General features: G+C 51.2%; 1 protein-coding gene across 2 annotated transcripts in view; it reads right to left on the bottom strand.

Moving 5' to 3' along the window:
- Positions 1–21382, bottom strand: part of ca10a (carbonic anhydrase Xa) — a 109672-nt gene that overhangs the window by 69822 nt on the left and 18468 nt on the right. For both annotated transcript variants that reach the window (XM_038777960.1, XM_038777961.1), the window contains exons 2-3: positions 9119–9214; positions 7009–7081 (exon numbers count right to left, since the gene is read on the bottom strand). In XM_038777960.1, the coding sequence (XP_038633888.1) occupies positions 7009–7081; positions 9119–9214 (169 nt within the window). The remainder of the gene's footprint in view (positions 1–7008; positions 7082–9118; positions 9215–21382) is intronic.

The raw sequence follows: 21382 nt of genomic DNA, 5'->3' as shown, positions 1-21382 counted from the left end.
AATGAGAGAAAATAAACTATTGCAGGGAAATGTCCAAAAAATAGTCAATGTTCATGATGTGTTTGTTAGTGACGGCCCAGAGTCTAAACAATGGACGTTTGAGAGTCTCAATAATTGATCTTCTGGTTACGGTTGTAAATCAGACAGACATTTGGGTTGGAGATGCACAGTGTTCCCTGTCGGTTTGATTTCTCCATTGCACTCCCTGTACCATGTTCTCCAGATCTCTATCCTCCTCGCACTTCCCTTAATGAATACGCCCCACAATCCACTCCTTCTCCCATCCAAAGCTGGAGGCATCTGAATTCAGACACAATCGGCTTCAAGGGTTTCAGCTGAAGGTTACTCCACTTGTAATATCAGTGAACGAACCCAGAGTTCCAGGCTCCAGTGTTGCCAGTTCACATCCCAACATAGCCACTGGTGGAATTGAAATTAAATTGATCAAATCTGGGATTGAAAGCTAGTCTCGGTATTGGTAACCGTGCCAACTATCATCAAGTGTTGTAAAAACTCATCTAATGCTCTTTAAGGAAGGCACGGTGGCACAGTAGTTAGCACTGCTGCCTCACAACTCCTGGGTCCCAGGTTTGATTCCAGCCACTGTCTCTGCAGAGTCTGCACGTTCTCCTCGTGCCTGGGTGTGTTTCCTCCGGGTGCTCCGGTTTCCTCCCACGGTCCAGAGATGTGCAGGTTAGGTGGATTGGCCATGCTAAATTGCCCCTTAGTGTCCAGAGATGTGCAGGTTAGGTGGATTGGTCATGCTAAATTGCCCCTTAGTGTCCAGAGATGTGCAGGTTAGGTGGATTGGTCATGCTAAATTGCCCCTTAGTGTCCAGAGATGTGCAGGTTAGATGGATTGGTCATGCTAAATTGCCCCTTAGTGCCCAGAGATGTGCAGGTTAGGTGGATTGGTCATGCTAAATTGCCCCTTAGTGTCCAGAGATGTGCAGGTTAGGTGGATTGGTCATGCTAAATTGCCCCTTAGTGTCCAGGGATGTGCAGGTTAGGCTCTGGGTTATGGGGATAGGGCGGTGTGGATGGGGGAGTGCTCATTCAAAGGGTCGGTGCAGACTCAATGGGCCGAATGGCCCCCTTCTGCACTGTAGGGATTCCACAACAAAAATTCTATTAAAGAAATCTGCCGTTCTTACCTGGCGGAATGAACTGGGGGAGTTTGAAATGGAATCAATTTGAATGGAGAGTGGGAGGAAAGAGTGTTACCTCCGCAGAGAGTGAAGAACACAGTGACACACAGAGCCAGGAGGAAGGGGGGAGGGATCCTATAGCTGGGGACAGAGCCTGAACTGAAGGCTTTGGCAGTGTCAATGTGCCTGAGTTGAGCCTGAAGAATTATGAGAATTAAGAATTGGGAGTATTTAAAATTCATCAGAATGCATCATTTTCACACAATTGAAATAAATCAAAAAGGGGGTGTTACAATGCTGGGGGGGGGGGGGGTGCGGGGGGGATGCGGGGGGGGGGGCGCGGGGGGGGCGGGGGGGGGGGGGCGGCGGGGGGGGGGGGGGGGGGCGGCGGGGGGGGGGGGGGGGGGGGGGATGCGGGGGGAATCCGAATGAAAAAAAAAAATCCTGAAGTGGACAACGTGAAATCGAGCCCTGATCCTGGTTTAGCTCACTGGGCTAAATCGCTGGCTTTTAAAGCAGACCAAGCAGGCCAGCAGCACGGTTCGATTCCCGTACCAGCCTCCCCACAGGCGCCGGAATGTGGCGACTAGGGGCTTTTCACAGTAACTTCATTGAAGCCTACTCGTGACAATAAGCGATTTTCATTTTTCATTTTCAATGCAGTGAAGGCTCCGTTGTCTAGAATCAAGACCTGAGCTCCACGCCCGGGGCTCTGTAACACCGTCAGATTGGCAGGGAAGAAGTCGGAACAAGGTGCAACAATGGGACCAGCTGCTTAATAAGAGAATTCACTGGAATAGCTTTCAAGCCACAAACATCTTCTGTTTAGGGGCTGTTTAGCACAGGGCTAAATCGCTGGCTTTGAAAGCAGACCAAGGCAGGCCAGCAGCACGATTCAATTCCCGTACCAGCCTCCCCGAACAGGCGCCGGAATGTGGCGACTAGGGGCTTTTCACAGTAACTTCATTTGAAGCCTACTTGTGACAATAAGCGATTTTCAATTTTTCAATTTCAACCTGCAGGATCAGTTCACGAAGGAACTGACGGAATGAGAATGGGTTTGAATGATGGATAGTGCCAACAAAAGCAATAAACCGCTTTTATCCAGCACCTCGAACACAAAATATGCCAAGAAACGTCACCAGGAATGTTATTTAGTCAAATCTGATTCCCAGTCATATAAAGAGATAGGTGACCAAAATCCCGGGCAAGGAGGTTGGTTTTCGGAAGTATTTTAAAGAGGTGAGAGAGGCTGAAAGGTTTAGGGAGGGAATTCCTGAGCATGATGGCCAGGTAGCTGAAGGCGCAGCTGCCACTGGTCTCGTGATTTTAATTAGAAATATGCAAGGGGGGCAGAATTGGAGGGGCGCAGAAATCCTGGGGAGTTGTCTAGATGGAGAGGGTTGCAGGGTTTTGGATGAGATCATGGGGTGAGGAGGAAAGGTTTAAAATCCAGGCATTTACAGACTAGGAGACAATAGTCAACAAGCACAGGGATTAATGAACAGAAATCAGACGGGTTACAACATCAGGGCTGTGGGGGGGGAGGCAGTAGAGGTGGATGGCACAGTGGTTAGCACTGCATCACAGCAGTGCCGGGGATCCGGGTTCAATTCCCACCTTGGATCACTGTCTGTGCGGAGTCTGCACGGTCTCCTTGTGTCTGCGTGGGTTTCCTCCGGGTGCTCCGGTTTCCTCCCACAGTCCAGTGATGTGCAGGTTAGGTGGATTGGCCATGAACAATGCACCGCATTACGGGGATAGGGTGGGGGGTGGGCCTAGGTAGGTGCTCTTTCGGAGGGTGCGTGCAGACTCGATGGGCCGAATGGCCTCCTTCTGCATTATTGGGATTCTATGATTTTTGGAAAGTTGCCGTTTAGAACATGGGAGCTGCCCTGGATTATGTAAGTTGTCTGTTTCCTTCCTTTATCAACAGTTCAAGATTGAATAATAATGTATTTGTCCAAAAGAGAATTTGTAATTGTACAGGGACAAGTATGAATGGAATTACTGTCAGAATGATCTGTCCCTTATTAACCCAGGCAACAGCTGACTGGCCTCTTAAAGATGATACTAGTCTGTAATCAATTACTATTCGTGCTTGGACTGCGTGGGTCTTCTATGGAACTGTCCAATCCTCAAATGCCCAAAGGCTGTTCTGATGATTTGAGATTTTCTGTCTGAGTGCGTTTTAGAGATTTCTGAAGTACTCACAGAGTCATCATCGAGAGATATTCCAAAGGGTCTCAATGAGTTTAAATCTCCACTGCTGTACTAAACACAAAACAACTGGAGTCACTGTGACATGATGCACAATTCTATAACTGCACAGGGATTGTAATTGAACAGGGATTGTAACTGAATAGGGATTGTAACTGAATAGGGATTGTAACTGAATAGGGATTGTAACTGAATAGGGATTGTAACTGAATAGGGATTGTAATTGAACAGGGATTGTAACTGAATAGGGATTTTAACTGAATAGGGATTGTAACTGAATAGGGATTGTAACTGAATAGGGATTGTAACTGAATAGGGATTGTAACTGAATAGGGATTGTAACTGAATAGGGATTGTAACTGAATAGGGATTGTAACTGAATAGGGATTGTAACTGAATAGGGATTGTAATTGAACAGGGATTGTAACTGAATAGGGATTGTAACTGAATAGGGATTGTAACTGAATAGGGATTGTAACTGAATAGGGATTGTAATTGAACAGGGATTGTAACTGAATAGGGATTGTAACTGAATAGGGATTGTAACTGAATAGGGATTGTAATTGAACAGGGATTGTAACTGAATAGGGATTGTAACTGAATAGGGATTGTAACTGAATAGGGATTGTAACTGAATAGGGATTGTAACTGAGACAAAAGGGAAAATGCTGGAAAATCTCAGCAAGTCTGGCAGCATCTGCAGGGAGAGAAAAGAGTCCGTTTCGAGTCCGATGACTCTTTGTCAAAGCGGGATTTATCTAGGGATTGTAACTGAACAGGGATTGTAACAGGACAGGGATTGTAACAAGACAGGGATTGTAACAGGACAGGGATTGTAACTGAACAGGGATTGTAACAGGACAGGCATTGTAACAGGACAGGGATTGTAACAGGACAGGGATTGTAACAGGACAGGGAGTGTAACTGAACAGGGATTGTAACAGGACAGGCATTGTAACAGGACAGGCATTGTAACAGGACAGGCATTGTAAAAGGACAGGGAGTGTAACTGAACAGGGATTGTAACAGGACAGGCATTGTAACAGGACAGGCATTGTAACAGGACAGGGATTGTAACTGAACAGGGATTGTAACAAGACAGGGATTGTAACAAGACAGGGATTGTAACAAGACAGGGATTATAACAGGACAGGCATTGTAACAGGACAGGCATTGTAACAGGACAGGGATTGTAACAGGACAGGGATTGGACCTGTACAGGGATTGTTATAGGATAAGGATTGTAACTGTACAGAGATTTTAATTGTACAGGGATTGTAACCATCCATGGGTTGTAACCATACAGGGAATGCAACAGGACAGAGATTGTAACTGTACAGAGATTGTAACAGGCCAGGGATTGCAACTATACAGGGATTGTAACTGAACAGGGATTGTAACTATATAGGAGTTGTAACCATACAGGGGTTGTAACCATGCAGGGGTTATAACCGTACAGGGATTGGAACAACACAGGGATTCTAACAATAAAGATATTGTAACCATACAGGGGTTGGAACCATACAGGGAGTATAACCATACAGGAATTTTAATGGTGTAGGGGTTGGAACCATACAGGGATTGTAACAATATAAGGATAATAACAATATAGGGATTGCAAAAGAATAGGGACTGTAACAATACAGGGATTGTATCTATACAGTGATTGTAACTATACAGGGATCTTAACGATACAGGGGTTGTAACAATACATGCTTTGCAACACAACAGGAATCATAACAATCCAGGGTTTGGAACAATGCACAGGTTGTAACGGTGCAGGGGTTGTGATAATACAGGGATTGTACCAAACAGGGATTGTAATAATATCAGGATTATAACAATATAGGGATTATAATGGCACAGGTATTGTAACCATACAGGGATTGTAACCATACATGAATTGTAACAATACAGTGATTGTAACCATACAGGGATTGTAACCATACAGGGATTGTAACCATACAGGGATTGTAACAATACAGTGATTCTAGCAATACAGGGATTGTAGCAATACAGGGATTGTAACCATACAGGGATTGTAGCAATACAGGGATTGTAACAGTACAGTGATTGTAGCAATACAGGGATTGTAACCATACAGGGATTGCAATGGTCCAGGGGCTGAAACAATACAGGAGCTCCATGAATTTATAACATTCCAGGGGCAATGGAATCAGAATTTCAGCTCAGGGTCAAAGTGGACATTAGTTTTACAAACGGACTCTGGTTTAGCCTCAGAGAGTGGCCAGTATGATGGATGGAGTCAGTGGCCAGAGAGCCAAGGCTGAGGTTGCTGATATTTAGTTGGAAGGCATCTCTGTAATAGTGGGCTATGGACAAGGTCTGTCTGGCTCTTTCAGTCTGTAATCGTGGGTTCTGCCTCTTTCAGTCTGTAATAGTGGGTAATGGACAAGGTCTGTCTGGCTCTGCCTCTTTCAGTCTGTAATAGTGGGCTATGGACAAGGTCTGTCTGGCTCTGCCTCTTCCAGCCTGTAATAGTGGGTAATGGACACGGTCTGTCTGGCTCTGCCTCTTTCAGTCTGTAATAGTGGGTTCTGCCTCTTTCAGTCTGTAATCGTGGGTTCTGCCTCTTTCAGTCTGTAATAGTGGGCTATGGACAAGGTCTGTCTGGCTCAGCCTCTTCCAGTCTGTAATAGTGGGTAATGGACAAGGTCTGTCTGGCTCTGCCTCTTTCAGTCTGTAATCGTGGGTTCTGCCTCTTTCAGTCTGTAATAGTGGGCTATGGACAAGGTCTGTCTGGCTCTGCCTCTTCCAGTCTGTAATAGTGGGTTCTGCCTCTTTCAGTCTGTAATAGTGGGTAATGGACACGGTCTGTCTGGCTCTGCCTCTTTCAGTCTGTAATAGTGGGCTATGGACAAGGTCTGTCTGGCTCTGCCTCTTCCAGTCTGTAATAGTGGGTAATGGACAAGGTCTGTCTGGCTCTGCCTCTTTCAGTCTGTAATCGTGGGTTCTGCCTCTTTCAGTCTGTAATAGTGGGTAATGGACACGGTCTGTCTGGCTCTGCCTCTTCCAGTCTGTAATAGTGGGTAATGGACAAGGTCTGTCTGGCTCTGCCTGTTCCAGTCTGTCTATTGACCTCACAGATTCAGGTCCATCTACATCCCCGAGTATTGAGACTGAGTTTCAGTGTGAGCAGAGAGCTAGTTTCCTTCCCCCCCCCCCCCCAAAGCCACACTCTGGCCTGTGCTAACACAACCCTCAGTCTCAGACCTCGATACTGGGCCACACACATGGACAGGCCTCACGGTAGCATGGTGGTTAGTATCAATGCTTCACAGCTCCAGGGTCCCAGGTTCGATTCCCGGCTGGGTCACTGTCTGTGTGGAGTCTGCACGTCCTCCCTGTGTGTGCGTGGGTTTCCTCCGGGTGCTCCGGTTTCCTCCCACAGTCCAAAGATGTGTGGGTTAGGTGGATTGGCCATGATAAATTGTCCGTAGTGAAAGGTTAATGGGGGGGATTGTTGGGTTACGGGTATACGGGTTACGTGGGTTTAAGTAGGGTGATCATTGCTCGGCACAACATCGAGGGCCGAAGGGCCTGTTCTGTGCTGTACTGTTCTAAGTCTAAGTTCCCGGCACACACACGGCAATTGTTGCCAGTCCGGCCATCGACCTACTTTTATAGGTGATCCTGGTGATGGTGTCCCTGTTGAGCATTCGGTTTAGGAACGGGTTTGCAATGTCTGACACCTGAAATAAAGAAGACAGAAAGGTTGAGGTTTGGCAGTGAGCAATTTCCCCCCTTAATGACCTTCACACGTTCTCTAATTCCTTATGATTGCACAGCATCAACACAAAAGCAAACAGACCTAATTCCATCAGGTTTACCTCCGACTTCAGCCCGGCAGTCAGGCTAGACAATGAGAATGGAGTTATTATCTAATCGCACCCATCCAGCCTATAACAGACTCGGATGGAGCGATCCAGAACAGGAGACTGATGGTGCCCAGTGGAGGAGGCCCAGTGGAGGAGGCCCAGTGGAGGAGGCCCAGTGGAGGAGGCCCAGTGGAGAAGGCCCAGTGGAGGAGGCCCAGTGGAGGAGGCCCAGTGGAGGAGGCCCAGTGGAGAAGGCCCAGTGGAGGAGGCCCAGTGGAGGAGGCCCAGTGGAGGAGGCCCAGTGGAGGAGGCCCAGTGGAGGAGGCCCAGAGGAGAAGGCCCAGTGGAGAAGGCCCAGCGCAGGAGGCCCAGTGGAGAAGGCCCAGCGCAGGAGGCCCAGTGGAGGAGGCCCAGTGGAAGAAGCCCAGTGGAGAAGGCCCAGTGGAGGAGGCCCAGTGGAGGAGGCCCAGTGGAAAAGGCCCAGTGGAGGAGGCCCAGTGGAGGAGGCCCAGTGGAGGAGGCCCAGTGGAGAAGGCCCAGTGGAAGAGGCCCAGTGGAGAAGGCCCAGTGGAGGAGGCCCAGTGGAGAAGGCCCAGTGGAGGAGGCCCAGTGGAGGAGGCCCAGTGGAGAAGGCCCAGTGGAGGAGGCCCAGTGGAGGAGGCCCAGTGGAGGAGGCCCAGTGCAGGAGGCCCAGTGCAGGAGGCCCAGTGGAGAAGGCCCAGTGGAGGAGGCCCAGTGCAGGAGGCCCAGTGCAGGAGGCCCAGTGGAGGAGGCCCAGTGGAGAAGGCCCAGTGGAGGAGGCCCAGTGGAGGAGGCCCAGTGGAGGAGGCCCAGTGGAGGAGGCCCAGTGATGGGGAGCTGCGGGAACCATGGGGACAATGTCCCCTGGTCCACCGAGCACCCACCAGCTCTCACACTAATCCCACACTGTACAGGCTGGGATTTTCCTGCAGCAGTAACACTGAATGTGGACACACAGCCAACAGCCCTCTGGCCCCTCAGGGGCAGCACAGTGTCACAGTAATTAACACTTCTGCCCCACAGCGCTAGGGTCCCGGGTTCAATTCCGACCTCGGGTGACTGTGTGGAGTTTATATGTTCTCCCCGTGTCTCCGGTTTCCTCCGGGTGCTCCGGTTTCCTCCCACAGTCCATAATGTGCAGGTTAGGTGGATTGGCCGTGATAAATTGCCCTTAGGTGGGGATAAAATAATAATAATCTTTATTGTCACAAGTAGGCTGACATTAACACTGCAATGAAGTTACTGTAAAAAGCCCCTAGTCGCCACATTCCGGCGCCTGTTCGGGTACACGGAGGGAGAATTCAGAATGTCCAATTTGCCTAACAGCACATCTTTTAGGACTTGTGAGAGGAAACCGGAGCACCCGGAAGAAACCCACGCAGACATGGGGAGAACGTGCAGACTCCGCACAGACAGTGACCCAAGCCGTGAATTGAGCCTGGGACCCTGGAGCTGTGAGGCAACAGTTCTAGCCACTCTGCTACCGTGCTGCCCACTGGGGATAGGGATGCATTTGAGCCTAGGTAGGTTGTCCTTTCAGATGTTTGGTGCAGACTTGATGGGCTGAATGGCCTCTTTCTGCACTATTGTGACTCTCTCTGATCTATGATCTATTTGGGAAAGTCCATTCCTGTGTCTCGGAATGTTTCTGGCAGTAGAATCTGACACAGTGGAAGGAATCATCCAGCAGACAGGATCTTCGAATGCCGCTGCCAGTGCACCCCGGCCACGGTGTCCCCGAGGAAGGCGGGGGGGAGGTGCATTCAATGGGAACCCCTGCTGAGAACTGTGGGAAAGGAAGATCCCACTGCTGGCCAATGGCAGACTGCCTCGGCCGGGGTGGGGGGGCTCACGGAAAATCCTACCCAGTGTGTTTGCTCCATGACTTACTTTTATAAATATGGAGACCACCACCAGGCCATTCGGGCTCTTCGAAGCTTCTGTGATGTTTGTGTACAGCTCGTGGTTATAATGTATTAACTGAACCTGAGAGAAGAGACACAGACGGTAAATTAATTATTTCAGATCTTCTGAATGTTACTCAAATCTGTCAGCAATTCCCACCAAGCGCGATTCTCCCAATTTCCTGCCCTCTTCCCTCAATGTGTTTACAGAGGCGGGAGGGAGACAACGGTGCGCCAGTGCGAGGGAGAGTCTCCTGGAACATCACAACGAGGAGCAGTGAGTGACCGTCACTCCCTCCACCCTCAACCGTCACTCCCTCCAACCTCAACCGTCACTCCCTCCAACCTCAACCGTCACTCCCTCCACCCTCAACCGGCACTCCCTCCACCCTCAACCGTCACTCTCTCCACCCTCAACCGTTACTCCCTCCACCCTCAACCGTCACTCCCTCCACCCTCAACCGTCACTCCCTCCACCCTCAACCGTCACTCCCTCCACCCTCAACCGTCACTCCCTCCAACCTCAACCGTCACTCCCTTCACCCTCAACCGTCACTCCCTCCACCCCCAACCGTCACTCCCTCCACCCTCAACCGTCACTCCCTCCACCCTCAACCGTCACTCCCTCCACCCTCAACCGTCACTCCCTCCACCCTCAACCGTCACTCCTTCCACCCTCAACCGTCACTCCCTCCAACCTCAACCGTCACTCCTCCACCCTCAACCGTCACTCCCTCCACCCTCAACCGTCACTCCCTCCACCCTCAACCGTCACTCCCTCCACCCTCAACCGTCACTCCCTCCACCCTCAACCGTCACTCCCTCCACCCTCAACCGTCACTCCTTCCACCCTCAACCGTCACTCCCTCCACCCTCAACCGTCACTCCCTCCACCTTCAACCATCACTCCCTCCACCCTCAACCTTCACTCCCTGCACCCTCAACCGTCACTCCCTCCACCCTCAACCGTCACTCCCTCCAACCTCAACCGTCACTCCCTCCAACCTCAACCGTCACTCCCTCCAACCTCAACCGGCACTCCCTCCACCCTCAACCGTCACTCCCTCCACCCTCAACCGTCACTCCCTCCAACCTCAACCGTCACTCCCTCCACTCTCAACCGTCACTCCCTCCACCCTCAACCGGCACTCCCTCCACCCTCAACCGGCACTCCATCCACCCTCAACCGTCACTCCCTCCACCCTCAACCGTCACTCACTCCACTCTCAACCGTCACTCCCTCCACCCTCAACCGTCGCTCCCTCCACCCTCAACCTTCACTCCCTCCACCCTCAACCGTCACTCCCTCCAACCTCAACCGTCACTCCCTCCACCCTCACCAGTTACTCCCTCCACCCTCAACCATCACTCCCTCCACCCTCAACCGTCACACACTCCACCCTCAACAGTCACTCACTCCACCCTCAACCGACACTCCCTCCACCCTCAACTGTCACTCCCTCGACCGTCACTCCCTCCACCCTCGACCGTCACTCCCTCCACCCTCAACCGTCACTCCCTCCACCCTCAACCGTCACTCCTTCCACCCTCAACCGTCACTCCCTCCACCCTCAACTGTCACTCCCTCCACCCTCAACCGTCACTCCCTCCAACCTCAACCGTCACTCCCTCCAACCTCAACCGTCACTCCCTCCAACCTCAACCGGCACTCCCTCCACCCTCAACCGTCACTCCCTCCACCCTCAACCGTCACTCCCTCCAACCTCAACCGTCACTCCCTCCACTCTCAACCGTCACTCCCTCCACCCTCAACCGGCACTCCCTCCACCCTCAACCGGCACTCCATCCACCCTCAACCGTCACTCCCTCCACCCTCAACCGTCACTCCTTCCACCCTCAACAGAGGATGTTTCCCCTTGTAGGGAAGTCTAGAACTAGGAGACACAGGGGTGTCCCATTTAACACTGAGATGTGAATAAATGTTTTCTCTCAGAGGATCATTAGTCTGTGGAATTCTCTATCCAGAGAGCAGTGGTGGCTGGGTCATTGATTATGTACAAGGCTGAATTGGATGAACTTTGACCATTAGGGGGTGAAAGGTAAAAACAGAAAATGCTGGAAAAACTCAGCAGGTTTGACATCGTCTATGGAGCGAGAAACAGAGTTAACGCTTTGCGCCCTTCTAACTCTTCTTCAGAGCTAGAGAGGGAGGAACGTGATGGATTTTATAATGTGATAGAGACGGGGCGGGGCAGGTGGAGCAGAATAGAAGGCCAGCAATCGGCGAGAGTTCAGGAGAGATTGACAAAGGTGTTATAGACACAAGACAAAGGGAGTGTTCATGGTAGTGATAAAGACTAAAGAATGTGCTAATGGTGGCATAAAGGGCAGGTAGCAGAACCTGTTACCAGCAGGGAATGGGTCAGCGCCCTGTCAATGCAAACCTTAAGAACAAGACACAGGCTGGCCTGGTGTGAGGAGGGGGTTAGGGAGAAAGATGAGGTTTGGAATGGAGAAGAGAGTTCATGGCGCAGTTGCTGAACTCAATGTAAAATCCCAAGGGCTGTAATATGCCGAATTGGAAGATGAGAAGCTGCTTGCGCTGGACTTCACTGGGGCATTGCAGCAGGCCAAGGGCAGCCATGTGGGCATGAGAGCAAGATTCTCAGTTCAAATGACAAGCGACTGGGAGGTTGGGGTCGTGCTTGCGAAAGTGTTCCGCAAAGCAGTCCCCCGGTTTGCATGTAGTCCCCCCAATGCAGAGGAGGTGATCCATTGGGAACAGTGATTACAGTAGTGCAAATTGAAGGAGGTACCAGTGAAACGCTGCTTAACCTAAAAGGAGTGTATGGGGCCCAGGACGGTGAGGAGGGGGGAGATAAAGGGGCAGGTGTGGCACCTTCTGCGATTGCATGGGAAGATGCCATGGGAAGGGGATGAGGAGTTGGGAGTGTTTGAGGAGTGGACCAGGGTGTCACAGAGTGTGAGGAGAAGATGTGCTTTGTGGTGGAATCATGCTGGAGTTGGCGGAGGATGATTCTCTGAATGTGATGGGGTGGAAAGTGAGCATAAGGGGGACCCTATTCTGGTTCTGGGCAGGAGAAGGGGTGAGGGCAGAGATCCAGAAGACTTTGAACGACCTGTTCCACCCCCTCTCTAACTGTATAAAACCCATCACATATCTCCCTCGCGTATGGCCTGGCGGAGAATCATAAGATCTCAAAACGTTAACTCTGTTTCTTGCTCTACAGATGCTGCCAGACTTGCTGCGTATTTCCAGCACTTTGTGCTTTTAGATTCCAGCGCAGCAGTGTTTTTTGCTTTGAGATCAGGGAGTGGGGGGTCCTGAGAGTGGGAAGGAAAATGGGGTTCAGAAGTCGGCCGCGATCCGAATGGTGGAGGAGGCTCGAGGGGCTGAATGGCCTCCTCCTGCTCGTAATTCTTGTGTGTTAGCCACCTTCTCTGTGATGCATATTTCCTACTGAGCTACACAGAGGGAACTCGGAGTCTGACAGAAGCATCAACTCAAAAGCCAAAGGTCTCCCAACAATCATTATTTTTTTATACATATAAACATTGCTTGTGTCTCCTAGTTGTTCCCCGCTATTCTTCCCACTAACACGTAATCCCAATGGGAATACGGATGACCTTTTAGAAGTAAGACTGGCAGTTTCATTATTTTATTTAAAAAGCCAACAAAACCACGAAAAGCAGCAAAGGTGTCAGAACCTGGGCGATGAAAAGCCTCTTCAGAGCTTTGACAGTGAGGTACGAGCCGACAGGCATTGAGAAAAGTCCATTGTGTTGGATTTTTTTTGTAAAGGTCTCCTAAAAAATTAATGAGTCTCTTTACTAAAGAGCAAATGTACGGCGGATGCCTCGTTAGTCACCATTATAATGAAGACCTGAACCTTTTTAACTCGGAGCAGGCGAATGAACACAGGTCTGGCTGACATTTTCCAGCACCGCCAAATGATCTGCGTTTCCGCGTCTCGCCATTTTCAGTAGAAGGATACGTGAGCCCCACAAAGAGGAGGTTTGTGTGGCTGTAGGAGTTGGGAGCAGGCCACAGATGGAAAGGTTCAGGAACATTTCCAAATGCCACATTTCCAAATGTTGCCACAGTGAAAACAACTCCGTCAACAGGATCTTCAAAGAAACCCCAAACACAATCGCTTAACGCAGAAATAGCAACTAATGGCGGTGAGGAGAGTGACCTGCCCCTCACTCTGCCATCGAGACAACAGCCCCAGCACAGCATTCCAGAGGCACCTTTACCCCCACTCTCCCAGAGTCAATCCCAATGGGAATCGGATTTTATATCCTGTCCCTCATAATCCCATCCAGTGGGAAACACGCATGATTGGATTGGCCATGTAAATGAATAGGGCACTGGGTGATAACAGAGAGGGTGTAACCCTGGGGGGGGGGGGGGGGGGGGGGGGGGGGGGGGTGAATTGGTGGAGTATAAATTGGGGAATGGAACTCACGTGGGTATAAATCAGGGTTTAAAAAAGGGTTCAAATTGAGGGGTGCAAATTAGGGGCATGTATAACAGGGGCAAATTGGTGGAATGGAAATCAGGGGGTGTAAATTGGAGATGTACATTTGGGGGTGTAAATCAGGGGGTGTAAATCAGGGGGTGTAAATCGGGGGGGTGTAAATAAGGGGGTGTAAATCAGGGGGTGTAAATTGGGGGGTGTAAATCAGGGGGTGTAAATCGGGGGGGGGGGTAAATCAGGGGGTGTAAATTTGGGGGTGTAAATCAGGGAGCTGTAGATTGGGCGTAAATCAGGCGGTGTAAATCAGCGGGTGTAAATCAGGGTGTGTAAATTGGGGGATGTAAATCAGGGGGTATAAATCAGGGTGTGTAAATCAGGGGGTGTAAATTGCGGGGTGTAAATCAGGGAGCTGTAGATTGGGGGGTAAATCAGGGGGTGTAAATCAGGGGGTGTAAATCGGGGGGTGTAAATCAGGGGTGTAAATCAGGGGGTGTAAATCAGGGGGTGTAAATTGGGGGTGTAAATCGGGGGTGTAAATTGGGGGTGTAAATCAGGGTGTGTAAATCAGGGGGTGTAAATTGGGGGGTGTAAATCGGGGGGTGTAAATCGGGGGGTGTAAATCTGGGGGTGTAAATTGGGGGTGTAAATCAGGGTGTGTAAATCAGGGGGTGTAAATTGGGGGGTGTAAATCGGGGGGTGTAAATCGGGGGTGTAAATCAGGGGGTGTAAATTGGGGGTGTAAATTGGGGGTGTAAATCAGGGTGTGTAAATCAGGGGGTGTAAATCAGGGGGTGTAAATTGGGGGGTGTAAATCAGGGGGTGTAAATCAGGGTGTGTAAATCAGGGGGTGTAAATTGGGGGGTGTAAATCAGGGGGTGTAAATCGGGGGGTGTAAATCAGGGGGTGTAAATTGGGGGTGTAAATCGGGGGTGTAAATCAGGGGGTGTAAATCAGTGGGTGTAAATCAGGGGGTGTAAATTGGGGGTGTAAATTGGGGGTGTAAATCAGGGGGTGTAAATCAGGGGGTGTAAATCAGGGGGTGTAAATTGGGGGGTGTAAATCAGGGGGTGTAAATCAGGGTGTGTAAATCAGGGGGTGTAAATTGGGGGGTGTAAATCAGGGGGTGTAAATCGGGGGGTGTAAATCAGGGGGTGTAAATTGGGGGTGTAAATCGGGGGTGTAAATCAGGGGGTGTAAATCAGTGGGTGTAAATCAGGGGTTGTAAATCGGGGGTGTAAATTGGGGAATTTGCATTGGGTCGGGGTAATTCGGGAGTACAAATCGGACAGTGATTCTTTCCCTACAACTTCTTACTGGGGCAGGTTCATTTATATTTACCCTTATGTGTTGAATATTTTGTCAGGTAGAATTTTCTGCTGTTCAACCTTATTTTATTTTTTGATATCCTTTTCCTTCTGTTTTCCCCGTTCCATGCTCAGTGAAGCATCTCCGTGCAGGTAAATAAGAACACATCACTGCGACAAAACTTGGATTCCTTCCAATAGGGATTTTAACGAGTGTTAAAGGAACAGGAACATCCTATCTGACTGGCTGAGGTGGACTTACTGTTCTCGACAGAACAAGACAAGTGAATCAGTGTGCACTGTGGACATGAGAAGGGCTGTGCGTGCTCCTGTTTAACAACTGTTAATTCAGCTCCCCCGCACCTGTCACACTCGGTAATCCCTCACATTGCCAATGTGGACAATACTCAGTACCCATGAAAAAGTCCTTTCTCGAACCATTAACCCTCGCAACACTGTCAAGATTCCCAGAATTTCCCTCAACCTTCCCAAACCCCATCTCTTCAGACTCAGCTCTAACTTGCTTTTTTAGAAGGCCTTTTCTGACCTCGGGACATCCCAATGCTTTACTTCCAATGAAATAGTTGTGAAGCGTGGTCACTGTTGTAATGTAGGAAGGAGAGCAGCTACCTGTTCACAGCAATCTCCCACAAACAGCAATGTAATAATAAGGAGGGACGGGATTCTCCCCGACCCGATGGGGCGGTGGGGGGGGCCTGGCGGGATGGAGTGGATGGAGTGGCGTGAACCACTCCGGCGTTGGGTAGTCTCCGCACCTTTAGGGGCCAAGCCCTAACATTGAGGGGCTAGGCCCGCGCCGGAGTGGTTGGCGCTCCGCCAGCCGGCGTGGAAGGCCTTTGGCGCCACACCAGCTGGGGCCGAAGGGACTTCACCGGGCGATGTAAGTCCACGCATGCGCCGGAGCGTCAGCGGCTGCTGACTTCATCCCCGCGCATGCACAGGGGAGGGGGTCACTTCTGCCTCCGCCATGATGAAGACTATGGTGAAGGCGGAAAGATAAGAGTGCCCCCACGGCACAGGCCCGCCCGCCAATCGGTGGGCCCCGATTGCGGGCCAGGCCACCGTGGGGGCACCCCCCGTGGTCAGATCGCCCTACGCCCCTCCCTAGGACCCCGGAGACCCCCCCACCGCCTGGTCCTGCCGGTAAGGTAGGTGGTTTGATTCACGCCGGCGGAACCGGCATGACACCGGCGAGACTTCGGCCCATCGCCGGCCGGAGAATTGCCGGGGGGGGGGCGCCAACAGGCGCGCCGAGATTCCCACCCCCGCCGAATCTCTGGTGCCGGAGACTTCAGGAGACGGTGGGGGTGGGATTGACGCCGGCCCCCGGCGATTCTCTGATCCGGTGGCGGGGGGGGGGGGGGGGGGGGGTCGGAGAATCCCACCCCAGGTATGGTGAGGTTAGGGTTAAACATTGATGCCGGGATACCGGGGACGACTCCCTTCGTCTTCATCCAAAGACAGCCTGAGGGAGGATCATTCTTGTCTCATCTGAGAGAACAGACGGGGCGTCAGGTTAACATCTCTTCTCAAAGACATGTCTCAGACCGTGCAGCGTTCCCTCACAGTTACACTGGGAGTGTCAGTACAAAGGTGTGCAGGTTAGGTGGATTGGCCGTGCTAAATTGCCCTTAGTGTCCAAAAAATGGTTAGGTGGGGTTACTGGGACAGGGTGGGGCTGTGGGCTTAGGTAGGGTGCTCTTTCCAAGGGCCGGTGCAGATTCGATGGGCCGAATGGCCTACTGCACTGTAAATTCTATGATTCAGTCTCGATTATTGGGTCAAACTGCCAGAATGGGATTCCTCATATTTTTACCAGCTCGGGAGGTCGTAACCTGATTGCAGTTGGTCAACATCGGAAAGGAAATGGTGACAATGCCAACCGCCATCCCTCTTCGCCTGGCAGTCACAGGCTCATTAACATATTTAATAAATTTATTCAGAGGCGTTCCCATTATTTGAATGGTCCATAAGGAATGTTCGCTGTATAATCAGGCCAACTTGTTCAGTCACTTAAACTTGCTGACGTGTCTGGCATGTCGAAAGCCATGTGAAGAAATGAACTAATATTAATAATGTACAAAGAGCTATTATCCAATTTTACTGGGTTAATTAATCCATACATTTCCTTGTCACCATCTCCTACAGGGGAGAACAGAAATGCTTCGTATATTGATTCTATAAATTACAACACGCCGGCTCAGGATGGCTGCATAGGGACCATCTCCAAAACCCTCATTCGACAACAATGCATTTATATAGCGTCTTTAGGGTACGGAAACACCCAGAGGGGACAAAACTAAATTAACACCGAGACTCCCCTCTCTCAGCAGTGTCAGATCTTGTTTGATAGCAATCCAGCGATATCTCCGGGGATGTTTTGTCGCTTTTGAAGTCGCTCTTCAGACTCAGGGTGTTGTTTCAGACATATTAGATATAAACCTGGTCAAAGATGTAGGTTATAATGACTGTCATAAAGGAAGGCAGCGATGGTGAGAATTGGAGAGGTTGGGGAGGGCAGGGGGGGTGGGGGAAAGGTGGAGTGAGGGGGATTAGGGTTCACACAGCTGAGGGAACGGCTGCTGATGGTCGAGTGAAGGATTTGGGGACGTTCAAGAAGCCTGAACTACAGCAATACACAGATCTCGGAGGGTTTAAGGCTGGAGGAGATTGCAGGGATGAGGGGTGGGGGGGGGGGGGGGTTTGGGAGTTGGGGTTGGGGAGGGGGTTGGACCAGTGCCAAGCCTGATAGCAATAAGAAGAAAGCCTCACGATCAACCTCTCAGGACGGTTAGGGATGGGCAATAAATGCTCGGCGAACTAACGGTGTCCACAGAAAGGACGTCCTGCCTGATTGCAATGACTATCTCAGAAAGCTCGGCTGTCATCACAAACAGGTGGAGGCGATTTGTATTCATTCACAGACCTGCCAGAAAATGTGTGTTAGGGTTCAGGAAATCACTGAAACATTCCTTGTAAACAGAGGAAATCTGGATCTCAAAACCAAGATTTTGAGACGGTCCATTGCTGGAAATTGTCATTAATTAAAAAGATTGAATTCAATTGAATATTGGAGTGAAAATAACTGGATTCAATTATTCTCTGTCACACTTTACATCGAATTCCCAGCCTGACAGTAAAAGGCCATTCAGCCCATTCGATCAATTCTGCTTCATATGAGCTTCCTCTTTTCTAATAATCTTTTATAATAATCTTTATTGTCACAAGTTGGCTTACATTAACACTGCAATGAAGTTACTGTGAAAAGCCCCTAGTTTTGCTTCATCCGTTAGTCCATCTATTCCTTTCTCCCTCGTGAGTTTATCCAGCTTCTCCTTAAACCTGTCGACACCCGAGGCAGCACGGTGGCGCAGTGGCTAGCACAGCTGCCTCACGGCACTGAGGTCCCAGGTTCGATCCCGGCTCTGGGTCACTGTCCGTGTGGAGTTTGCACATTCTCCCCGTGTCTGCGTGGGTTTCACCCCCGCAACCCAAAGATGTGCAGGGTAGGTGGATTGGCCACGCTAAATTACCCCTTAACTCTCGCAAATTCCTGTTTGGGTTTCTTGCTGATTTTCTTATATTTCTGAACCTCTAGTTTCATTGCACGAGGACACACTTTCTCTCTACCTAACCTTTCAGAATCTTAAATCTATCAGTTACCCGTCAGTCTTCTCTCTTCCACAATAACTGGCCTCTTCATTCATGCCTGATCTGGGTGACATCCAAAGCCCCGTTCCAAACCCTGATCCCGGAATACTGGCTGATGCATTGAACCTTTTATCAGAGACACAGCCAAGGCCTTAGTTCCTGCGACATCCCGTTCAACACGGGGGCTATCAGACTCCATCTTTGTCAACTTCAACCTGCAACCTCTCACTCAGCAGCTGTGAGAGAGTCTGAGCCAAGGCCTACATACACACACACACCTCACCCCCACAGACAGACACACACACACACCTCACCCCCAGACAGACACACACACACACACCTCACCCCCACAGACAGACACACACACCTCACCCCCACAGACAGACACACACACCTCACCCCCACAGACAGACACACACACACACACCTCACCCCCACAGACAGACAGACACACACACCTCACACCCACAGACAGACACACACACACACACCTCACCCCCACAGACAGACACACACACACACCTCACCCCCACAGACAGACACCAACACCTCACCCTCACAGACAGACACACACACACCTCACCCCCACAGACAGACACACACACACACCTCACCCCCACAGACAGACACACACACACCTCACCCCCACAGACAGACACACACACACACACACACCTCACCCCCAGAGACAGACACACACACCTCACAGACAGACACACACACACCTCACCCCCAGAGGCAGACACACACACACCTCACCCCCACAGACAGACACACACACACACCTCACCCCCACAGACAGACACACACACACACACCTCACCCCCACAGACAGACACACACACACACACCTCACCCCCACAGACAGACACACACACACACACACCTCATCCCCACAGACAGACACACACACACCTCACCCTCACAGACAGACACACACACCTCACCCACACAGACAGATACACACACCTCACCCCCACAGACAGACACACATACACAGACCTCACCCCCACAGACAGACACACACACACACACACTTCACCCCCACAAACAGACACACCCCCCCACACCTCACCCCCACAGACAGACACACACACACACCTCACCCCCACAGACAGACACACACACACACCTCACCCCCAGAGACAGACACACACACACACACCTCACCCCCACAGACAGACAGAAACACACACACCTCACCCCCACAGACGGACACACACACACCTCACCCCCCACAGACAGACACACACACACACCTCACCCCCACAGACAGACACACACACACACCTCACCCCCATGCACAGACACCCACACACACCTCACCCTCACACACAGACACACACACACACCTCACCCCCACGCACAGACACACACACACCTCACCCCCACGCACAGACACACACACACACCTCACCCCCACGCACGGACACACACACACACCTCACCCTCACAGACAGACACACACACACCTCACCCCCACGCACAGACACACACACCTCACCCCCACAGACAGACACACACCTCACCCTCACAGACAGACACACACACACACCTCACCCCCACGCACAGACACACACACACACCTCAACCCCACAGACAGACACACACACACACCTCACCCCCACAGACAGACACACACACACCTCACCCCCACAGACAGTCACACACCACACACCTCACCCCCACAGACAGACACACACACACACCTCACCCCCACAGACAGACACACACACACCTCACCCCCACAGACAGACACACACACCTCACCCCCACGCACAGACACCCACACACACCTCACCCTCACGCACAGACACACACACACCTCACCCCCACACACACACCCCCACGCACAGACACACAACACACCTCACCCCCACACACAGACACACATAGTCACAACACACCCCCACAGACAGACACACATACACACACCTCACCCCCACAGACAGACACACACACACACCTCACGCACACAGACACACACACCTCACCCCCACAGACACACATACACACACCTCACCCCCACAGACAGACACACACACACCTCACCCCCACGCACATACACACACACACACACCTCACCCCCACGTGCACACCCCCACGCACAAACACACACACACACCTCACCCCCCACGCTCAGACACACACACACACCTCACCCCCACGCACTGACACACACACACCTCACCCCCACGCACAGCCACACACACACACCTCACCCCCACAGACACACACACCTCACCCCCACAGACACACATACACACACCTCACCCCCACAGACAGACACACACACCTCACCCCCACACACACACCCCCACGCACAAATACACATACACACACCTCACCCCCACGCAAATACACACACACACCTCACCCCCACAGACAGACACACACACACCTCACCCCCACGCAAATACACACACACACCTCACCCCCACGCAAAGACGCACACACACCTCACCCCCACGCACATACACACACACAAACACCTCACCCCCACGTGCACACCCCCACGCACAAACACACACACAAAACACATCCTCACGCACACACACACACACACACCTCACCCACACACTCAGACACAGACACACAGAAACTAAAAGACAAAATGCTGATAAATCTCAGCCAGTCTGGCAGCATCTCTGGGCTCCGTACCGATGCTGCCAGACCTGCTGGGATTTTCCAGCATTTTTTCTTTAGATTTTAGATTCCAGCATCCGCAGTAAAATTTGCTTTTCTACAACGTCACACACACAGACAGACACACACACACACAGGCACACACACACAGACACACACACAGAC

Source organism: Scyliorhinus canicula, chromosome 18 (assembly GCF_902713615.1).
Source record: "Scyliorhinus canicula chromosome 18, sScyCan1.1, whole genome shotgun sequence".
NCBI lineage: Eukaryota > Metazoa > Chordata > Chondrichthyes > Carcharhiniformes > Scyliorhinidae > Scyliorhinus > Scyliorhinus canicula.
This window is presented reverse-complemented; position numbering and strand designations above follow the sequence as displayed.